The sequence below is a fragment of the Pyrus communis genome, chromosome 6 (assembly GCF_963583255.1).
Source record: "Pyrus communis chromosome 6, drPyrComm1.1, whole genome shotgun sequence".
In the NCBI taxonomy this organism is placed as follows: Eukaryota; Viridiplantae; Streptophyta; class Magnoliopsida; order Rosales; family Rosaceae; genus Pyrus; species Pyrus communis.
Window position 1 is genome coordinate 23,693,076 of NC_084808.1, and position 18,233 is coordinate 23,711,308.

Here is an 18,233-nt window from a genome sequence, read left to right on the forward strand (position 1 = left end):
GGCAGATGTTAACCCTTGATACAAGTGAGTCATACGCACATCGACAACTTAGACAAAAACTTTAAGTAGCGAAAGTAGGCACCTTCCTTGGCCACAAACTATCTCCCCAAATCCTATGCATCATGGTTAATATCCTTCTTCATTTGTGCTTACATGACAAATTTTTACTTGTTTGCTCTACATGCACGACGACCCCTAGCACCCTATTGAACTGATATTTCTCTTGAACAATTTATATTAACAAATTGTTGACGCAAGTGAAGTGAGTGTTACAAGGTATGGAGGGTCTATAGCCGTCCATGGTGCGTGCAAAAGATGCTAAAACGTAACTCGTGTGGAAAACGACATGCACTTATTCGAAAAAGCAAATATGGAAAACGTACGATGCCCATATATCCGTCAGAAACGGCGTGGGTTATTTGGCCAGATCCTACCCAAATTATGTTGGCTAGCTACGTGATTCACACTCGGTGTTGTCACCACTAGGGCCCCCAAGTGTCCTTTCAAAGAAGAAAATTTTGTTCGGAAAACACGACTTCATTAAGTATTATAATACGAGCTGTTTGTTTAAGTATCAAACTAATTGTATTCTGATACTTGGTGTATCGAATCGTATTCCAACACATCAAAAAATATTTCCTTCTAAAGAGATATTCCACTTGGATTTTCCACAACTTCTTTTCTTTCTTTTTCCTTTCTTTTCTGTCTTTTTGTTTCTGTTAGACAAAAGGGTTTCACTTAGCAAAAAATGAGAAAGAAAGAGTCATGGATCATTAAACCCATATGCCATATAATTTGTTTAAAATGAATATATTACAACAGGGGAAAACCAATGCAATTATTTTATTACAATATATGTATTATGTTTGGTGTGAAGACTTAAACTAAACTACACAATGGTTATGTCATACAGTTTAGGACCAAATTTACTGTATTTAAATTTAAAATATTCACATATAATTTACAAATGACGAAGAATATCCGTACATTGTACTAAATTTATTATATTCGAATATAAAACATTTCTATTACAAATAACAATTGCACTATAATATAAAACGACAAACCAACAATAATAATTTAAGTATAAAGACCCCACAAGAATAAAATATGATTCGACCCCCTTTCTTTTTAGTTTTCTAATGATGGATAGTGGACCCTAATTCTGGAGATTAATTGACCAAGTTTTAAGGGATTTATTTGTATATATTCACAATAATACTTTAATAATGCAAAGTTTTATATTGCTTTTCCATATGGGTTTCTCCACCTGATATGTTTCAGTCCATGGATAAGCCTCCAAATGTGGACCCTTTGATCTACTGGCATCAGATGATTGCAGGTGACATGAACCATCTCATACACACAAATAAAAACCCACCATAATAACACACACATAAATCTGCATACAAATATTTCTATACTAAATTTTTTCTAAAATTTCGAAAAGAGTTCGAACTAAATAAGGGAAGGAAACTACATTATTCTTGTCAATCTGGTTAAACTTAAAAATAAGGCTCAAAGTGGATATGATTTGTTAGTTTAGCAGCACTTAATGCCCATCGTCTATTTAATTGGAATGGATATCATGTTAAGTCATACATATGCAAATTGATATATGACTCGTTTGAAAGTTTTAAAATGATTAAAAGCACTTTTGGAAAAAAAATGTTGGATTCTAAAAGCACTTGAAGTACTTTCTGCAAGAAGCACCAGTTATGAGTTTCTTGCAGAAAACACTTCGATTGTTTTTTCAAAATTCACTTGTATTATTATGGATTTATTCCAAAACTTTTTTTTAATAAAAAACGCTTTCAATCTTTTGAAAAATACTTAAAAAAAACTCGTATATTTATACTAATTTTTCTTGCAAAAAATGTAATTAAATTGAGTTGGATACTAAAATGTTGCTCATTGTGACGTATTTTGTAATATTCTATTGTTTGTCCAAGAAAAAAGGAAAAGGGATAATCTCCAGATTCCTTCCACTTAATCCTATAAGTCTATAAATTCGGATCCTTGAAATTTGATCCAACAGCTAAAAACAGGGGCTCATAAAAAGTTATAATAACTTTAGTCGTTGGATCAAATTTCAAGGGTCCAGATTGTGGCCTTGATGAATTCGGTGAAAGGGATCCGGAGAGAATCCCTTATCAAGAAAAAAGGGGATGAATTGAAACATCAAAAGTACTCTACCAGAAGGAACTTTCTAACTTAATTAGGTAGTTAAACAGTATTTCCATTAAATCAAGGTCATGTATTTGAACCTCTCACCCTTCTATTGCTTGTATAGCAAGATTCATTTATAAAATATTATTCCAAAACCATATAAAATAGTAACACAAAATAATATTTCATTAAACGAAAATGTTAGAGAAAATACCTGTTAGAATCATTTAATGTGGCTTTGGTAGTTGAATTTTTTATTTAAATTATTACGAATATAATTAAATACAGTCATAAAAATATGGTCTTCATACAATTTATTTTATTAAAAAAAAACAGAGAGAAGGTTAGAAAAGGCACCTTGGCAAAATTAAAAGGAGAAGCAAATATAATAATATATAAAGCAAAAGATTATGATAAGAAGAGCACATTAAATGAGGTGCAAAGGACGCATTTTTTCCTGAATACGTATTCCATATCAGACCGTATAAACAAGGCAAACTCCGAAAACAGTCGTTCTCAGCAGAGCCGCCCCCCATTGTGAAAAGGATAAAGAGGCAATAGCCTTTGGAAAGCAAACCTCTGTGGCCCTCTATCTCTCTATCTGCTTTTTGTTTGTTTCTTTGTCGTTGGTGCTTGCTGGGTATTAATCTCTCTGCATAAAATAGCAAAAACCCAACAAAAAAAAAAAGAACTTTGTGGGTTGTCTTTCTACTTGATTGTCTCTGAGGAAGAGAGAGAGAGAGAGAGAGAGAGAGAGAGAGAGGAGTTTTTGATCTTTGTTCTTTTTTTTCTTTGCTAGAGAGAGAGAGAGGAGAGAGAGATGGAGATGATATATTACCAGCCTTCTTACCAGGAGTCCTTGAGTGCTTTAGAGGCAGATATACAGCATGCAAATTCTCTGTAAGTTGCTTTGTTTCTCTGGAAATTCTTTGTTTTTGTTTCAATTTCTCTTTTTTTTTTCTGCAGTGGGTGTGGATATCCTTTTTTTTCCCAAGTGGGTAGTTTTAGTTTTATGTTTAATTGCAAATATCTATATTTAGGCCATCTGATCATCACAACCCACATCATAATTTTTCTATTTAGGCAAGAAAAAACAAAACCCATGATTGTCTGTATCAATTTAGGCAAGAAGAAGCAAAACCCTTTGTCAGTTTTTCCAATTTGGGATTTTTCGGGGAGCAAAGTTGTTTATTTTTTTTTTAAATTTTTTTGGTTTTGACTTGATCATGGTTGCTTATCAGATTGAAATGTAAAGTTTGCAACTTTTGACATTATTAATTCTGATTTTGATTTGGGATTTTTCTGGGGTGCACAGTTGTTTATTTATTTTTGGGTTTTGACTTGATCATGGCTGAGTTATCAGATAGAATTGTAAAGTTTGAAATTTTTGACATGTTACCGGTTCTGAATCTGACTGGATTGTGTGCAGAGCTGCTGCAATTCCGAGAGGCAAAGGCGGTGCCCGGTTTCAGATGAAATTGGTTTACAATCAGTTGGCTCCCCTATTTATGTTTTTGTTGCAATGGATTGATTGCTCATGCACTTGCCTGCTCCCTAGATACCTAAATTTCTTCCACATACGTGTCTACAAGGTTTGGTTCTTTTCTTCCACTCTGGTCTATTGGTTGTTAATCGTTGCGGAAGAGGAATTAACTTTTGTCGCTCTACCTAATTTGGGCGTGTTGGTCTTTATTTGATACAGGTATACACAGACGGTAGGCCTAGTATTTCAACTCATGGAAGGAAAGCTTCTATAAGGGACTTCTATTGTATGTCAATTTGCCTACTTTATGATCATTGGATGTCGTTTGGTTGTGATTCGCACAATTAGGTTTGTAACCAAGTTTGCTCTGTCAAAAACTGAATTGCAGCTGTCATCTTACCGTCTCTTCAGCGGCTTCACGGAGATTTGGGGGAGTTGGATGATGCTAAGGAAGGACATCCTAGGCTTCCTAGCATGGAAAGCTCTGGAAAGAAGATAATTAAGGGAGATGGTAGCCTTGTTAATGCTGAGGTGGAGAGGGAAGAGGAGTGTGGGATTTGTTTAGAGCCTTGCACCAAAGTGGTCTTGCCTAATTGCTGTCACGCAATGTGCATCAAATGCTACCGCAATTGGTAAGTACAAGCCTTAAACCATATCCCTTATCTGTATGCTCCTTTTGATTCGACCATTGCTGCTCGTTTCTCTAAACAGTGATTTGTTCATTGCACTTGCAATGCTTTGGTTTAATTACAGGAATAGAAAGTCGGAGTCTTGCCCATTTTGTCGTGGTAATATAAAGAGAGTTAATTCTCAAGACTTATGGGTGCTCACTTGCAACGATGATGTGGTTGACACCGAAACAGTTTCCCAAGAGGACTTGTTGCGTTTCTACCTCTATATCAACAGCCTGCCGAAAGATTACCCAGACGCCCTCTTCTTGGTGTATTACGAGTATTCTAATTTGTTCTAAGAAGCGGAGAGTGGTGTACAGATAAAAAAAAGCCGTCCTGTCAAATGTAAATAGAATCCGGTAAGGAACTTCTATTGAATTTTTACACAAAATAACAAGTTTCAAATGTTATGCATATCGAAAATTTAGAAGTCAGTGTAAGACTGCTGCATTACTGATGCCAAAGTCTGCATCGTGAGAATATATTTATGTTATGAGTTGAATCCGGTCGACAACTCTAGTTCTCTAGCCTCCCTGCACTCGTCCTGCGAGTGCTCTAAGTATTCAAATTAGAGTGCAGATGGCCAAAAACGGAGTGTGAAAATCGCTATCCTTTTTCGTTTGCTTGCCGAAATACTTGACACATTTTAAAACATCAAGCATCATTAGGTTGTTGATGTAATCCCCTGACTTATTTGTTAGCATAATATTATTAGACCTTCTCTCAGCTCGCGTTGCAAATGCAGACCGTTTTGGCAGGCGACCTACCCTGTCTGCGGATGACAATATTTTAAGGTGTCCATTTGAATTAAAAGAAATGAATATGGTGGTCAAAGAAATATGTTTTGTAGACATTTATGTCCATCGTTGATCAACTTCCAATTTTCAAAGTCTGACTATTATGAAGAAATTTGATTTTAGTCGATTCAGCTTCTAGAAATTGTAATTAAGAAGAGATTGGTTGTTGGATAAGTCAAGGGGTGAGAGATTCATTATCGTCTCATGTTGAGCCTAAGAACGTATCAAGTACAGCTCTAAGCCCTTAAGGGGGTTAGTAAGTGCTGGTTTGGTACTGGTGTGTTTTTATAAAAAGTGAGTATAGAAAAAAGCTGAGCTCAAAAAAATGTTTGGTAAACACTTAAAAACAGCTTATTTTCACAGTTTTGGATGAAAAAAAACTGAAAACGTGAAGCAGCAAAAATAAGTTTATTCTTACAGTACAATAGAAGCAGTTTTTTTCAAAGCAGAAACCAGCCCTAACTCCACCCCATGCCAATTGCTTGCGCAATTGAATCCCCCAAAATCCGCCAGTCTCTTGGAGCGGCTCGCCCAGCACCCTCTCAAACCCATCTTCGCTGCCTTGCCGTTACATGGCCTTAGGCGTAGAGGCGGGCTATTCCTGCCCGACTCCTCAGTACGGTGGTCTTGGGCCCACCTATGACCCGACTGATTGGGCCGAGATGGAGAGACTCTTTTGGATTTTCAAGGAATTGGATTGCCTAATTGCCTAATCAATCAGCATGGCGTGGACTTGCTCTAAGTGCATGGATCGACCAGGGAGTTGGTCCGATAGGTGGGTAGCAAACAAGGGAGTGGAAGAAAAAAGAGTGGTAAAACCAACAATCGCACAATAAAAGACACAGATCATGTTCTTTGCCTATATTTGCAAATGAATGAGGCTATGTGCTCTGTATATTTTTGCATTTATTCTCTATCCCTTTTAAAATTTGACAAAAACGATCATAAAACATGAATCCAATTACGAATATTGCAGGTCTCTTCACCTAATCTAACCGTCAAGTTAACTTTATTTGTTTTGTACGTGGCACTCCGTCCTTTTTTTTTTTTTTTTTGTCTAAATAGTAAATAGATTCATAATGAATGACACACGAATTGAAGGATATCATATGGATAACAAACAACACTTTCTCTGAAGAAAAACTTTGACTTTTGAGGAATAAGAAATGGGTGAATTGATATTATGTAACATTCAAACAAGCAAAAATAAACTCGCTTGCGTAAAAAAGTAATAGTGGCTTTATAGTTCGACGAAGAGAAATAATGTAACTCTTTATTCATAAGTTGTTTTTGTTAATATCGAAACAATATATACATGTATTGTGTTGAACTTTTCTTTTTTTGACAAACGCTAACGTTAATAGGTTAAATTGTTAAAAGTTAAAGATAAGAAGATCAGTGAGAATCGAACCTATATCTAAGTGTATAAGCACTATTGCTTTTTGCCACTACAGTAAATTGTGATATGCTACTATGTTGAATGTTACTGACATAGGTTATGGACCGTGATAAATTGGGGAAAGAGATCCTCTCCGGATCTCTTCCAACAAGGTCATCGGATCAAGTGATTTGGATTTTTGAAATTTGATCAAACAGCCAAAAATAGAGACCCCCTTTAAAAGTTATAATAATTTTAGCTGTTAGATCAAATTTTAATGACCCGAATCACTTAATCTGATAACCTTGGTGGAAGAGATCTTTCCGTAAATTAATAAAAACAAAATTGAAGTCGAAAGCACTAGTAGTAGTTTCGGTAGTATGGTAGAAGTTTGGTCATTTACCAAACGTGTAGAGTAACGGTAACGGTAGCCATTGACTGTACTATGAGGGAAACAAAATAAATTAAATTAAAAGAAAAATAAAAATTGGAGGGAGACGCCGGAGTAGGGGGTAACGTGGGAAAATTACAGTCAGCTCGGCAGTCTGCAGGATCAGAGAGACACCGCCCGCGGTGGTCTTTATTCATCAAAATCCAACCTTTTCAACTCTACCGGAATCCACAGGACAAATTTCTATGGTTTTGGCGACAATTTCAGAGCTCTCGGATTGATTTCTAGGGATACATGGATTAAATAATCCGGTTGGGTTGGGTTTCGGATCCGGGCCTTGTGGCGGAGGAGGAGGGATTGGTTTATGCGTGCCATTCTGATGTCTGAGAAACCTGGTTTGAAGCAGGTTCTGGAGGACTCGGCAGCTGAGGCGGAGGGAGATCAACTGATTCGAGGCAGTCCAATTGCGAATGGGTTGGCCAAGGATTCGAATGCAATTCGAGACGACGTCGCCGAGCCGGTGAATCAGGTAATCGGAGAATTCTGGAATTGCAATTTGCTGAACGGTGCCGGTTCATTTTGATCTGGTAGTAACGCTTTGTTTATCGGTTTTAATTGCAGGAATTAGGGTCGGCTTGGCCGGTGGTGGAATCGGTGGCAGACGGTGATAACCAGGTGGCGGAAGATAAAGGCAAAGTGAAGGAGGATTCGGGGAAAGAGGAGTTTGTGGATTGCTCGGAGGATTACGCGATGGATGAGTTGGATCGCCTGCGGCTTTTGCTGGATACTACTGTTGGCGAGAAGGAAAGTTTGGCGCGCCAATTCGATGTCCGTATTCTTTTATTCAATCGAAAAGTTTGATGCTTTTCGAGGCATTTTTGTGTTTTCGGTATTGATTGTTGGTTGTTGTTTAAAATGTAGGAAGAAAGAGAGGCTTTTGCTAGAGAAATTGCTAGTCTTCGGTTTCAGCTGAATGCTCTTACTGATCAACAGCCATTGATTGACGAAAGCGGTAATTTTGTTGATGACAAAGAAAGTAGGGAAGATGATAAGGGTACGGATACCCGGTGGAGTGAGTTGATAACTGAATGCTCTGGACTTGTTAAAACGGCTTTGGAGAAACGGTTGCAGACTGAGGCCGCGGTGAGAGAACTTGATGGAGTTGTGTTTAAGAAGGATCAAGAGATTGAGGAACTCAATGCCAAGATCAATGAGTTTTCGGTTTTGAATGACGTGGTTGCAATTTTTTTGAATTCTGCTCAGAGGTCTGTGGAAGTGTCATCTGAGGTTCAGATTGAGAAGGATACGCACATTGAAGTTGTGACAAACAGGATGCTGGCTTCCCTTGGGGGAGTCGTTGATCAACAAGAAATGTTGGATGGTTCTATCGGTGGAAAATTAGTACATGTTGAGCAAGGCACTTCTATGCTAATTGAGAAGTTCACCAGGATGCTTTCGGAAATTGAACAACTTAGACAGTCTTTGCCGGAAGCCAGGTCAGATCATAAATCGCAGGAATTAGGAGGGGTTTTTGCTGCTGCCTGTGATGAGTTACTTGAGCTCAAAAGAAAGGAAGCAGAGTTTGTCGAAAGATTGGGCCATCTAGAAGACGAAAATAGGAAATTGATAGAAGAACTTGAAAATCAAAAAGGGATAGTTGAGGCGGTGAATGCGGATCTAGGACAAACAAAAATGGAACTGGAGCAGGAGAAGCATAGGTGCTCTAATACCAGAGAGAAGCTTACTATGGCCATTACAAAAGGGAAGGCATTGGTGCAGCAACGGGACTCATTAAAGCAGTCCATTGCTGAAAAAACGAGTGAGCTTGAGAAGTGTTTGATTGAATTGCAAGAGAAGTCAAGTGCACTTGAAGCTGCTGAGTTAACCAAGGAGGAATTGATTAGAAGCGAAAATTCAATTGCATCCTGGCAAGAAATAGTATACCAGAAGAATGTAATCATTGAAAGTTTGGAGGACATTATGTCTCAGACCGGTGTACCTGAAGAACTTCAATCTATGGATATTCTAGAGAAACTTAGATGGCTTTCGGATGAAAATGATAAACTCAAGGGAATTTCCCTTGAATTCAAAAACTTGAGAGATGCTATGCATGCAATTGATCTACCAGAAGTTATTTCATCTTCTGACTTAGAGTCTCAAGTAAATTGGCTTAGGGAATCGGTTTCTCAGGCCAAAGAGGAAGTGCTTATGTTGTGCGATGAAATTACTGCAACTAAGGAAGTGGCACGTAAAAATATCGACCACTTAACTGATTCACTTTCAGCTGAGTTGCAGGCAAGGGAATATCTCCAAGCAGAGCTGGATAATCGGACATCCGAATACCAAGAGATTGTCAAGAAAGAGCAACAGGTGTCTTTAGAGAAGGCTGATATGGCGAAAGAGGAAGTACTTATGTTGCGTGATGAAATTACTGCAACTAAGGAAGTGGCGCGTAAAAATATTGAAGACTTAACTGCTTCACTTTCAGATGAATTGCAGGCAAAGGAATATCTCCAAGCAGAGCTGGATAATCTGACATCTGAATACCAAGAGATTGTCAAGAAAGAGCAACAGGTGTCTTCAGAGAAGGCTGATATGGTCAGAATGTTACTCGATGTCTCAGGAGTTCTAGCGGACAATGAAGAGGTCTATCAACCTTCGTTGGACCCTGCCTTGCTTGTTGACAGATGCATTGGGAAGATAAAAGAAGAGAGTAATGCCTCACTTGATTCTCCAAAGGTTGATGCTGAGTTGTTTGAAACAATTCAAAGCCACCTGTATGTAAGGGATCAGAAATTGATGCTGTGTGAGACTTTACTAGAAGAGGAGACACTGGTGAGGTCAGAGATGAATAACCTGTCAAATGAGTTGCGGGCTGTATCTCAAAAACTTGCAGCATTGGAAGAGGAAAAAGGGAACCTGCAGAGAGATTTTGAACGATCAGAGGAGAAAAATACTGTGCTGAGGGAGAAGTTATCCATGGCAGTCAAGAAAGGTAAGGGACTGGTTCAAGACCGGGAAAACTTGAAACATCTTTTGGATGACAAGAAATCAGAAATTGAGAAGTTACAGCTTGAGTTACAGCAGGAACAGTTGGCACTTGCTGAATGCAGGGACAAGATAAGTAGTTTGTCTGCTGATGTACACCGCATCCCAAAGTTAGATGCTGATCTAGTTGCTATGAAGGAACAACGGGATCAACTTGAACAGTTCTTAGTGGAGAGTAATAACATGTTACAGAGAGTAATTGAATGTATTGATGGCATTGCTCTTCCTGTCGATTCAATTTTTGAAGAGCCTGTGGGGAAGGTGAATTTCATTGCAGGATACATAAGTGAATGTCAGGATGCCAAGGAAAATGCAGAGCATGAGTTGAGTAAAGTAAAAGAGGAAGTCAATAATCTGGCTGGTAAGTTAGCAGAAGCTCACTCAACTTTAAAGTCTCTGGAAAATGAATTGTCGGTTGCAGAGAGTGATATTTCTCTGCTTGCTGAACAAAAGAGGGAAATGGAATTGGGTAAGACCAATGTTGAAAAAGAGTCGGAGAAAGCAATTGAGGAAGCTATGTCTCAAGCTAGCAAGTACAATGAAGTTTGTGCATCTAAAAAGTCACTGGAAGAGGCGTTATCAATTGCAGAAAATAGTATATCTGTGCTTGTTAGTGAAAAAGAAGGAGCTTTAGTTGGTAGAGCTTCTGCAGAGACAGAGCTAGAGAAAGTGAAAGAGGAAGTTGATACTCAGACTAGCAAACTAACTGAGGCCAATAAGGCCATAAAGTTACTCGAAGATTCCCTATCACTGGTACAGACCAATGTTTCTTTGCTTACCGAACAAAACAATGAAGTTCACATTGGTAGGACCAATTTAGAGGTTGAACTAAAGAAACTGCAAGAGGAAGCTAGGATCCACGATAACAAGCTAGCAGATGCCCAGACAACCATAAAATCACTGGAAGATGCATTGCTGAAGGCTGAGAATGATATTTCTGTCCTTCAAGGTGAAAAGAAAAATGCTGAAGACGAAATATTGACACTTAATTCCAAGTTAAATACACAAGACGAAGAGTTGTCTGGAACTAATTGCAGCACAGAAAGCAGGTCCATAGAGCTAAGTGGCCACCTTCATAATCTTCACCTGCTAATGAAAGATGATACTCTGTTGGCCACTATGAAAAGATGTTTCGAGAAGAAATTTGAGAGCCTGAAAGATGTGGACCTCATTCTTAGAAATATAAAGGACAATTGTGTTTCCATGAATTCAGAAGAGCTGCAAAGACATCGAGTGTTGGAGGTATATATGCTGTTTGATGGACAAAGTTTTCTACCTTGCCGTTCACTTTATTTTTTTTCTTTTGTGCATGCCATGCAGATGCTGGTGGACCAGAAGCCATTTTGCATTTAGAGCTTTCCTATTTCTTCTTTTTATATTCTCTCTTTTGTTTTCAATTTCATACTTTTGCCTGTGAAGAATATGTTTGCTAATAGTTCTGAATACTTTTACATGCCAATAAAACATGATATTAGATTTTACAGCTCTGATAATATCAAATTCCTTTATGATTAGAATGTCGTTGTGATGTGTTCCCAATGACCCCAAATATTTGTGAAAATTGCTCCTTTTCTGTATGTATGATGTATTCAAGAAGAGCTAGAATTTTGTTCTAATGAGCTCCTTTTATTAATTAATCCAGGAAGATTCATATGTGACAAAGTCTTTCTCAGATGGCATTGACACTATATCCAGTGTGGAAAAGGTTACTGGTGAGGCCAGTGTTGCAGATGCTGATATGTCTTCATGTTTGAAGCAGACTGTGGAAAGGTTCCAGATGCGAGAAGATGTTTTTGCAGAAATTTTTGAATGTTTATCTTCTTCTGTAGATGGGTTTATTGCAAATCTGTTGAGAAATCTACAGGCAGTAAGGGATGAAGTAATAGCTAGGTTTGAGAACATGGAGTCTGTCAAACAACAAGCAACTAATCTGGAAATATGTAAACAGGAACAGGAGAATACAATAGCCATATTAGAAAATGATCTTAAGTCTCTACTTTCTGCTTGTACCGCTGCTATCGGAGAACTTCAATTTGGAGTCGAGAACAATTTACTTGAACTGAGCTCTGTTCCTGAGCTTGAAAAATTGAAACATAATTTGCCCCAGGAAACAGTAATCAGTGGAGAGACCACAGAAACAGATGAGCAAGGTCTACAGGACAGCAAATATGGAAAAACTGCAGAAATGTTGTATGTTTCTATTAGAAAAGTTAAAGCTTTGATTAAACAGTTTGAGAGAACAAGTAAAGTGGCAGCCTCTACAATTGAAGATCTGCAGTGTAAACTGACAGAAGCTAGGACGATTTCTAAGAAAGCCATTGAAGAAAGGGATCTAGGACAAAATAGGATTTCCAAGTTGGATGCTGATGTAGAAGCATTACAGAATTCGTGCAGTAAGCTGACACTTAGACTAGAGGATTATCAATCCCAAGAGGATAAGTTTAATGAAAAAGAGGTGGAAGTTTTATCACTGCGCAATGCTTTGTCAATGAAAGAACAAGGTGAATATCTTTTCTTTTCTTTCTTATAATCTTACTACTTTGCTGTTGTACAGTTGTAGTGACGATAAGTGCTCTGATGACTTATTTGTTCACATTGCTTGTTTCAGAGGCTGAAGACTCACTCCTGTCAGCATCTGAAATTAAAACCCTTTTTGACAAGATCGGCAGGATTGAAATCCCAGAGTCACATGGAGGAGACTTGGAGCCCCACAATTCAGCTCATGTGAAGAAGCTCTTTTACGTTATTGATAATATTACTGACCATCAGTATCGGATAAACCTATTGTCTTATGAAAATGAAGAGCTGCAGTCAACTCTTGGGACTAGGAATCTCGAAATTGAACAATTGAAGGAGGAGGCTGAAAGTTACGACAGAGATAGACAAGATAGAGTGAAGATGAAAAATGAATTGTCTGTGCTCATATATAGTTTGGAAAAAATTATAGATATGTCAGGAGGTAGTGATTTAGTTGTAGACCAGAAATCTTCTGGTGTGACTGGACTTCTATCAGTATTGGAGAAGCAGGTTAGGGCTTTACAATTGGAGTCTGAAAGTTCAAAATCAAAAGCCCAGGAACTTGGTACTAAGTTGGACGAGAGCCAAAAGGTCGTGGAGGAATTATCGACCAAGGTTAATTCACTTCAAGGGCGAGCTGCTCAGCCAGAGATTGTCCAGGAAAGGAGTATCTTTGAAGCACCTTCTACTGGTTCAGAGATATCTGAAATTGAAGATGGGGTAAATGTTCATTTATATGACTCCTTGATAATTCCCGTCTTTCTGTGTAGTTATCATTTGATTCCTTTTGAACATTTTGATATATGCTACACGATATTCCAGTTAAGTTGAGGTGTTTTCCAGTAAATATAATATAAGCTTCTGTAGATGGTTGAGGTTTAGGCTCATTACGGTGCCTATTGTTAGTTGCATGCTGAGCAATATCAGTTGTGCTTGTATGGACTAAGGATACCTGTAAGATTTGAACTTAGTAAATAATTTTTTTTTTTTTCAGGGATCGCATGGAAAGAACGCAATATCTCCTGTCCAATCAGCAGCTCATGTGCGAACTATGCGGAAGGGTTCAACTGAACATCTCGCAATTGAAATTGGTCCTGAATCTACTCGTTTAATCAACAATGAAGAAACCGATGAGGACAAAGGTGGGCACCTTATGATTTGTCTGTCATTTCAAACACTTTTTAAGTCCTGGTTAAACTTATTTCTTCTGTTTTCGTTTTGTCTTCCTTTTGCAGGTCATGTATTCAAATCTCTCAATGCCTCTGGTCTCGTACCAAGACAAGGAAAGTTGATTGCAGATCGAATCGATGGAATTTGGTAAACTCTTGAGCTTAAACTCGTTATATAAACAAGAGGGTCGGGTGGAAAACATCAAAACCCCTTCTTCTTTCACCTGCTTTTTTTTGAAACCACATTACACGAAAACCTTAGTAGCTGCCTAACATCTTCTCCGCATATTTAGTCGTTTTGATCAATGCAGTCTGCCACTTTCCAATGGGGTCTTATTTTACTTGATTCTAATTAGCTTTTCTGATCTCTATACGCAGGGTATCCGGCGGTCGGGTTTTGATGAGTCGCCCGAGGGCAAGGCTCGGACTGATCGCCTACTGGCTCTTCTTGCATCTGTGGCTGCTAGGAACCATTTTGTAACCAAGTTTGTGATTGTTCCTCATTAGGGTGTGCAAGCAAATTGTATCATACACATTTTGTCATTTCTTTTTCTTTCACATTTGCATATATGTCCCATCCCCAAATTCAAATTCTCTGCAATCACATTTTTAGGTTGCAGAAAATCAAAAATCCGGTGGAAAATTTTCCACGTTGTCACGACTCACGTTTTCGTTTTATTTCATCGTAGTTTGGTATATCACGGATGAACCTCAAATCTGAGGCAGTTCTCAACTTTCGGCATTTCTCATTAGACAGGGAATTGATTTTCACACACCTTTATTAGTCTTTTGGGAGGTGTTTTAACTGTTCAATAAATGACGATCTCAAGTCAACAAGGTTCTTTGCTTTGCTAAGGTTCAAAGATGTTGTCTTCACGTCTCGAACCCGTGATTTTTTGGACAAAAAGGAGTAATCTTTTAGTATGTTCCTGAATCGATGCCTTCTATGAATTTTTCGATTCACGCAATTATGCTCTAGTTTCCAATGGTGAATTGTGTATCAACTGTTTTCACTGTCCTATTTTACCTTGTTGAGAACTTATACTAACCTGAATTATAAATTAGAAGTTAAAACTTTTTGCCAAGGCCCAAATCTAGTTAAAAGTTAAGAAATTCTACTCTAGAGTATAATGTTACTTTCAGGTTTTGTAAAGGGAACAAAACATATGGTTGGAGCTTTGCTTAACTTGGTAAGTAATCTGCATTTTAAGTTCTATTTCTTATCTGCAACTTGCAGGCATCTCATGTTGCATCAGTTGAAGGATTGCCGGTCTTTGACTGCTCATTGGAAGTATCATGTATGAACATTCACATACTATCTCGATGCAAGAATTCGTAGTGAAAATTTTATTCTTATTCTCTTTCATAGAAGCAACACGTGAATCCTTGGCAAAGACAGTCTATAAGCTGTTACCGAAGCAAGATTTGTCGAGAGTGGGTTGTTTCAGTCCCAAATCTTACAGTACAATACTTTTTATTGCCTTCTTCTTTGTTCTCTTTTATGTTTCGTATTTTTATGTCTTTTTCTGGATTTAGTTGCTTCATTAGTTTCAAGAGCATAACTCGTTTCTCCCATCGTGTCCAGTTGATTTTGAGGTGCGGCATCTTGAGTTGATTTCGGGAATGGTCATTCTGATATCACTTAGCCGATATCTATTATTGAAGACATGGCCGGATTTCGCAGAGTCCAGCGAAGCAGCCAATCAGCAGGTATCTACTTTCTGTTCTAGCTGTATATCTGCAAGGACTCGGAAGAGTTTACCACAAACAATTTGTAGTCAATAGTCGTCTCTGTCAATATGGTAATTCAGTCCCACATTGCTGCTTGAAGACATCGTTTTTATTGATGGTGTTGTCCATAGTTTATTCCGCATCTCTGACACAATCCGTTTCCTGTAACTTAGGTCCTTACATCACTTCAACCTTTGGATTACATAATCGTTGCATTTTTGCCCGGGGTCAGCGAGGTTAGCTAATACTTGTAACCAGATTGTAGTATTGTTCAATTCAGCTCTGGTCAGCTAATTTTGCATTAATTCATCGTGCATTGGATGGACAGGAACTTCTTTTTCGGGGTGCCTTGCTACCACTTTTTGGATCCAATTGGAGGAGCGCCTTGATAGTCGCCATCATTTTTGGTGTTCTGCACCTGGGCAGTGGCCGAAAGTATTCCTTTGCTGTCCGGTACTTATCCTCTTATCTCTAACACTTCAAAAATACTTCATTCATGCCATTGTTAGACAGTCTATCTTTTTTTCATTTCATGTTTCGCGTATATTTATGCCGATGAACTCTCATGAAACTGCGTTCAAGCTTAGTTATGATTTTGTGGTAAAACGTGCTTCAGGGCAACTTTTGTGGGTCTTGTGTATGGTTATGCAACCATTGTCTCCTCTAGCCTTATCGTGCCAATGGCTTCTCATGCAGTCAACAGTTTGGTTGGAGGGATGTTATGGCGTTACCGATCAGATTCATCACGGAAGATATGAGAAGACTGCCACTGTCACACTTACCAGAAAATGTACATGATTTGTCTTGCAACTTGAGGAGTGTATAACTAGTGAGGCACTATTAGAAAAACGTATTACTTCCATTCACCACGCGAGATTTGGGTTTACTACCGTCTAACAGTGTATTCAACTAATATAATTGTAGAACTAAACTGGTGTAAATTTTGATTCACTTCGTCAGTGTTTTGCTCCAATTTTATGCGTCAGTGCAATTGGACTTGAGATAATTTTTGGGGTGTGCTATTCACACCCTATTTTATTTCTCATACGCCTCTTGTTAATTTCTTTTATATAATCTTATTTAATTCAATCAATCCAAGGGCTGCAAATTAAAAAGATGTGTATGCAGTAAAAAAAGGATAGCACATCCCAATTTTTTTTCTCAATTTCATCCAAAGTATCGTGAACCAGATTGTGATCCCTAGCATTTTCCTATCCGAAAACCAATTCCAAAAACTAATTTCCTAAACCAAACCTCAAAACCAGTTATGCTCCAAACTTCAGCAACTTCCACACCAGTTACGAGTCAATTTTGGTATCTGAAAAGATAAAAAAAAAAAAAATAAGGGCGTCCTAGCTTTTATTAGGAAACTTTCATTTCGATCTCTAGTTGACCAAATTTCGAATATGAGATCTCTTGTGAAACTACATTCAAGTTATGGTATTACTCATCACCTTATTTATTACTCTTCGATAAGTTAATTTTGAGATTTGTGTAATGCGTAGACACAAATTTTAAAATTTAAACTTATTCAATAGTGATAAACATGACGATGAGCAAAAATACATCATTTGTTTAAGGTAAGCAATTAATCAAACAAGGCAAGTAATCCTTTTCATACTTAAATACAAGGCAAGTAATTAAACATTTTGGTTCTTTTCTGTCCTTGCAGACTTTTTCATTAATGCAGATATCTGCAGAGATTCTTTTTTCTTGTTTTTTATTTTTTATTTTTTATTTTTATAGGTCTTCTTTTTTCTTCTTACTAACCAAGGTCACACGCATAAGAAGAATTATAGCTATAAATAGAGGGAGAAATGCAAACCAAATTATAATTAAGCGTGCACTAATTCTCTGATACTAATATAATATTAGAAAAAACTTAAGAGAACAATCATCAAGATGAACATGAAGACGGTGGCAGTAATCAGCTTCGTGTTGTTTTGTTTCCTCTGCATGGCTGATCATCAAATGGGCCAAATCAAATTAGCAGAAGCCACCAGCAGTCGCATGCCACTGATCGTCAGCGCCAAACATGTTCCTTTAGTTGGTGATATCGTTGTCTATCGTACGTGTTCTTATGATTTCTCTCTCACTTTCCCTTCGTTTTCAAGTGTTTGTAATTACATTTTATTTTCTATATTTTGATTGGATGCATGGATTAATTAATTTTGTGGTTGGAATCGTACGTGGATCTGCAGCTTGCATGCCGAGGGGGTGTAAAAAAGGCGAGGCCTGCTGCGACTGCGACGTTAGCAAAGTTCCACCCGCCTGCCTCAGGTGTTGTTATTGGCCTACTGGGGGCCGTGATTAATTTCTTATATGATGAATAAAGGACATTTAAATTTAGGGCTTAATAAGTTCCTTCTCAATATTTACATATATTTAAAATAATTTTAAGTCCATATAATTATCCATCATTCTATGATCTTATAATTTAGTTGACCAAACAATTTTAGTTTTAATTAATTTTTTTTTACAAAGACGATATTTGCACAACGATTTATTATATTGACTAGTTTCGGTTATAAGTAGTTCATACTCATTATTTAGTAACCAAGTAATGTTAACATAGTAATAGAACAATTTTATCGATTTTTTATTATTTAGTCCTATATTTTTTACCTATTTTGTACTTTTAAAATAACTTTTATCATCTTTTTTATGCCATTTAAAAATTTCAAGCTGTAAATTACTAAAATTAAAATTTTGAGATGAGTAACTTAAATGATACAAATACATCGATACTCGATCCTTTGTCTTTTGATGACATTATATGACTAACACAAGATGCTATGGTTGTGATAAGTACATTCTTCTAACCATGTAGCCAGTTAAACCGCTGTTAATTAATCCTAACAAGTTCAAATAAAAACGAA

At 37.5% G+C, this 18,233-nt stretch overlaps 3 protein-coding genes across 4 annotated transcripts; all 3 read left to right on the forward strand.

Annotated features, from left to right (window-relative positions):
* The first annotated feature begins 2,740 nt into the window (after positions 1-2,740).
* LOC137737691 (E3 ubiquitin-protein ligase AIRP2-like) lies at positions 2,741-4,825 on the forward strand. Its single transcript, XM_068477236.1, has 5 exons — positions 2,741-3,069; positions 3,599-3,761; positions 3,872-3,938; positions 4,041-4,284; positions 4,406-4,825. Exons 1-5 carry the CDS (start codon positions 2,990-2,992, stop codon positions 4,620-4,622), a joined length of 771 nt encoding a protein of 256 aa, XP_068333337.1. The 5' UTR covers positions 2,741-2,989; the 3' UTR covers positions 4,623-4,825.
* A 2,161-nt stretch (positions 4,826-6,986) lies between these two features.
* LOC137736874 (trans-Golgi network-localized SYP41-interacting protein 1-like) lies at positions 6,987-16,359 on the forward strand. 2 transcript variants are annotated; one of them, XM_068476178.1, is made up of 10 exons: positions 6,987-7,418; positions 7,511-7,717; positions 7,811-11,179; positions 11,580-12,438; positions 12,546-13,174; positions 13,449-13,596; positions 13,690-13,771; positions 14,002-15,590; positions 15,683-15,807; positions 16,051-16,359. In XM_068476178.1, the coding sequence occupies exons 1-8, from the start codon at positions 7,254-7,256 to the stop codon at positions 14,102-14,104; spliced, it is 5,562 nt and encodes a 1,853-aa protein (XP_068332279.1). In that variant the 5' UTR covers positions 6,987-7,253; the 3' UTR covers positions 14,105-15,590; positions 15,683-15,807; positions 16,051-16,359. The 2 variants fall into 2 exon arrangements, with proteins under 2 accessions (XP_068332279.1, XP_068332278.1); XM_068476177.1 differs by having other exon boundaries at positions 14,002-15,807.
* Positions 15,247-16,112, forward strand: LOC137736271 (uncharacterized). Its single transcript, XM_068475569.1, has 4 exons — positions 15,247-15,333; positions 15,528-15,590; positions 15,683-15,807; positions 15,971-16,112. The coding sequence occupies exons 1-4, from the start codon at positions 15,247-15,249 to the stop codon at positions 16,110-16,112; spliced, it is 417 nt and encodes a 138-aa protein (XP_068331670.1).
* Positions 16,360-18,233: the final 1,874 nt, after the last annotated feature.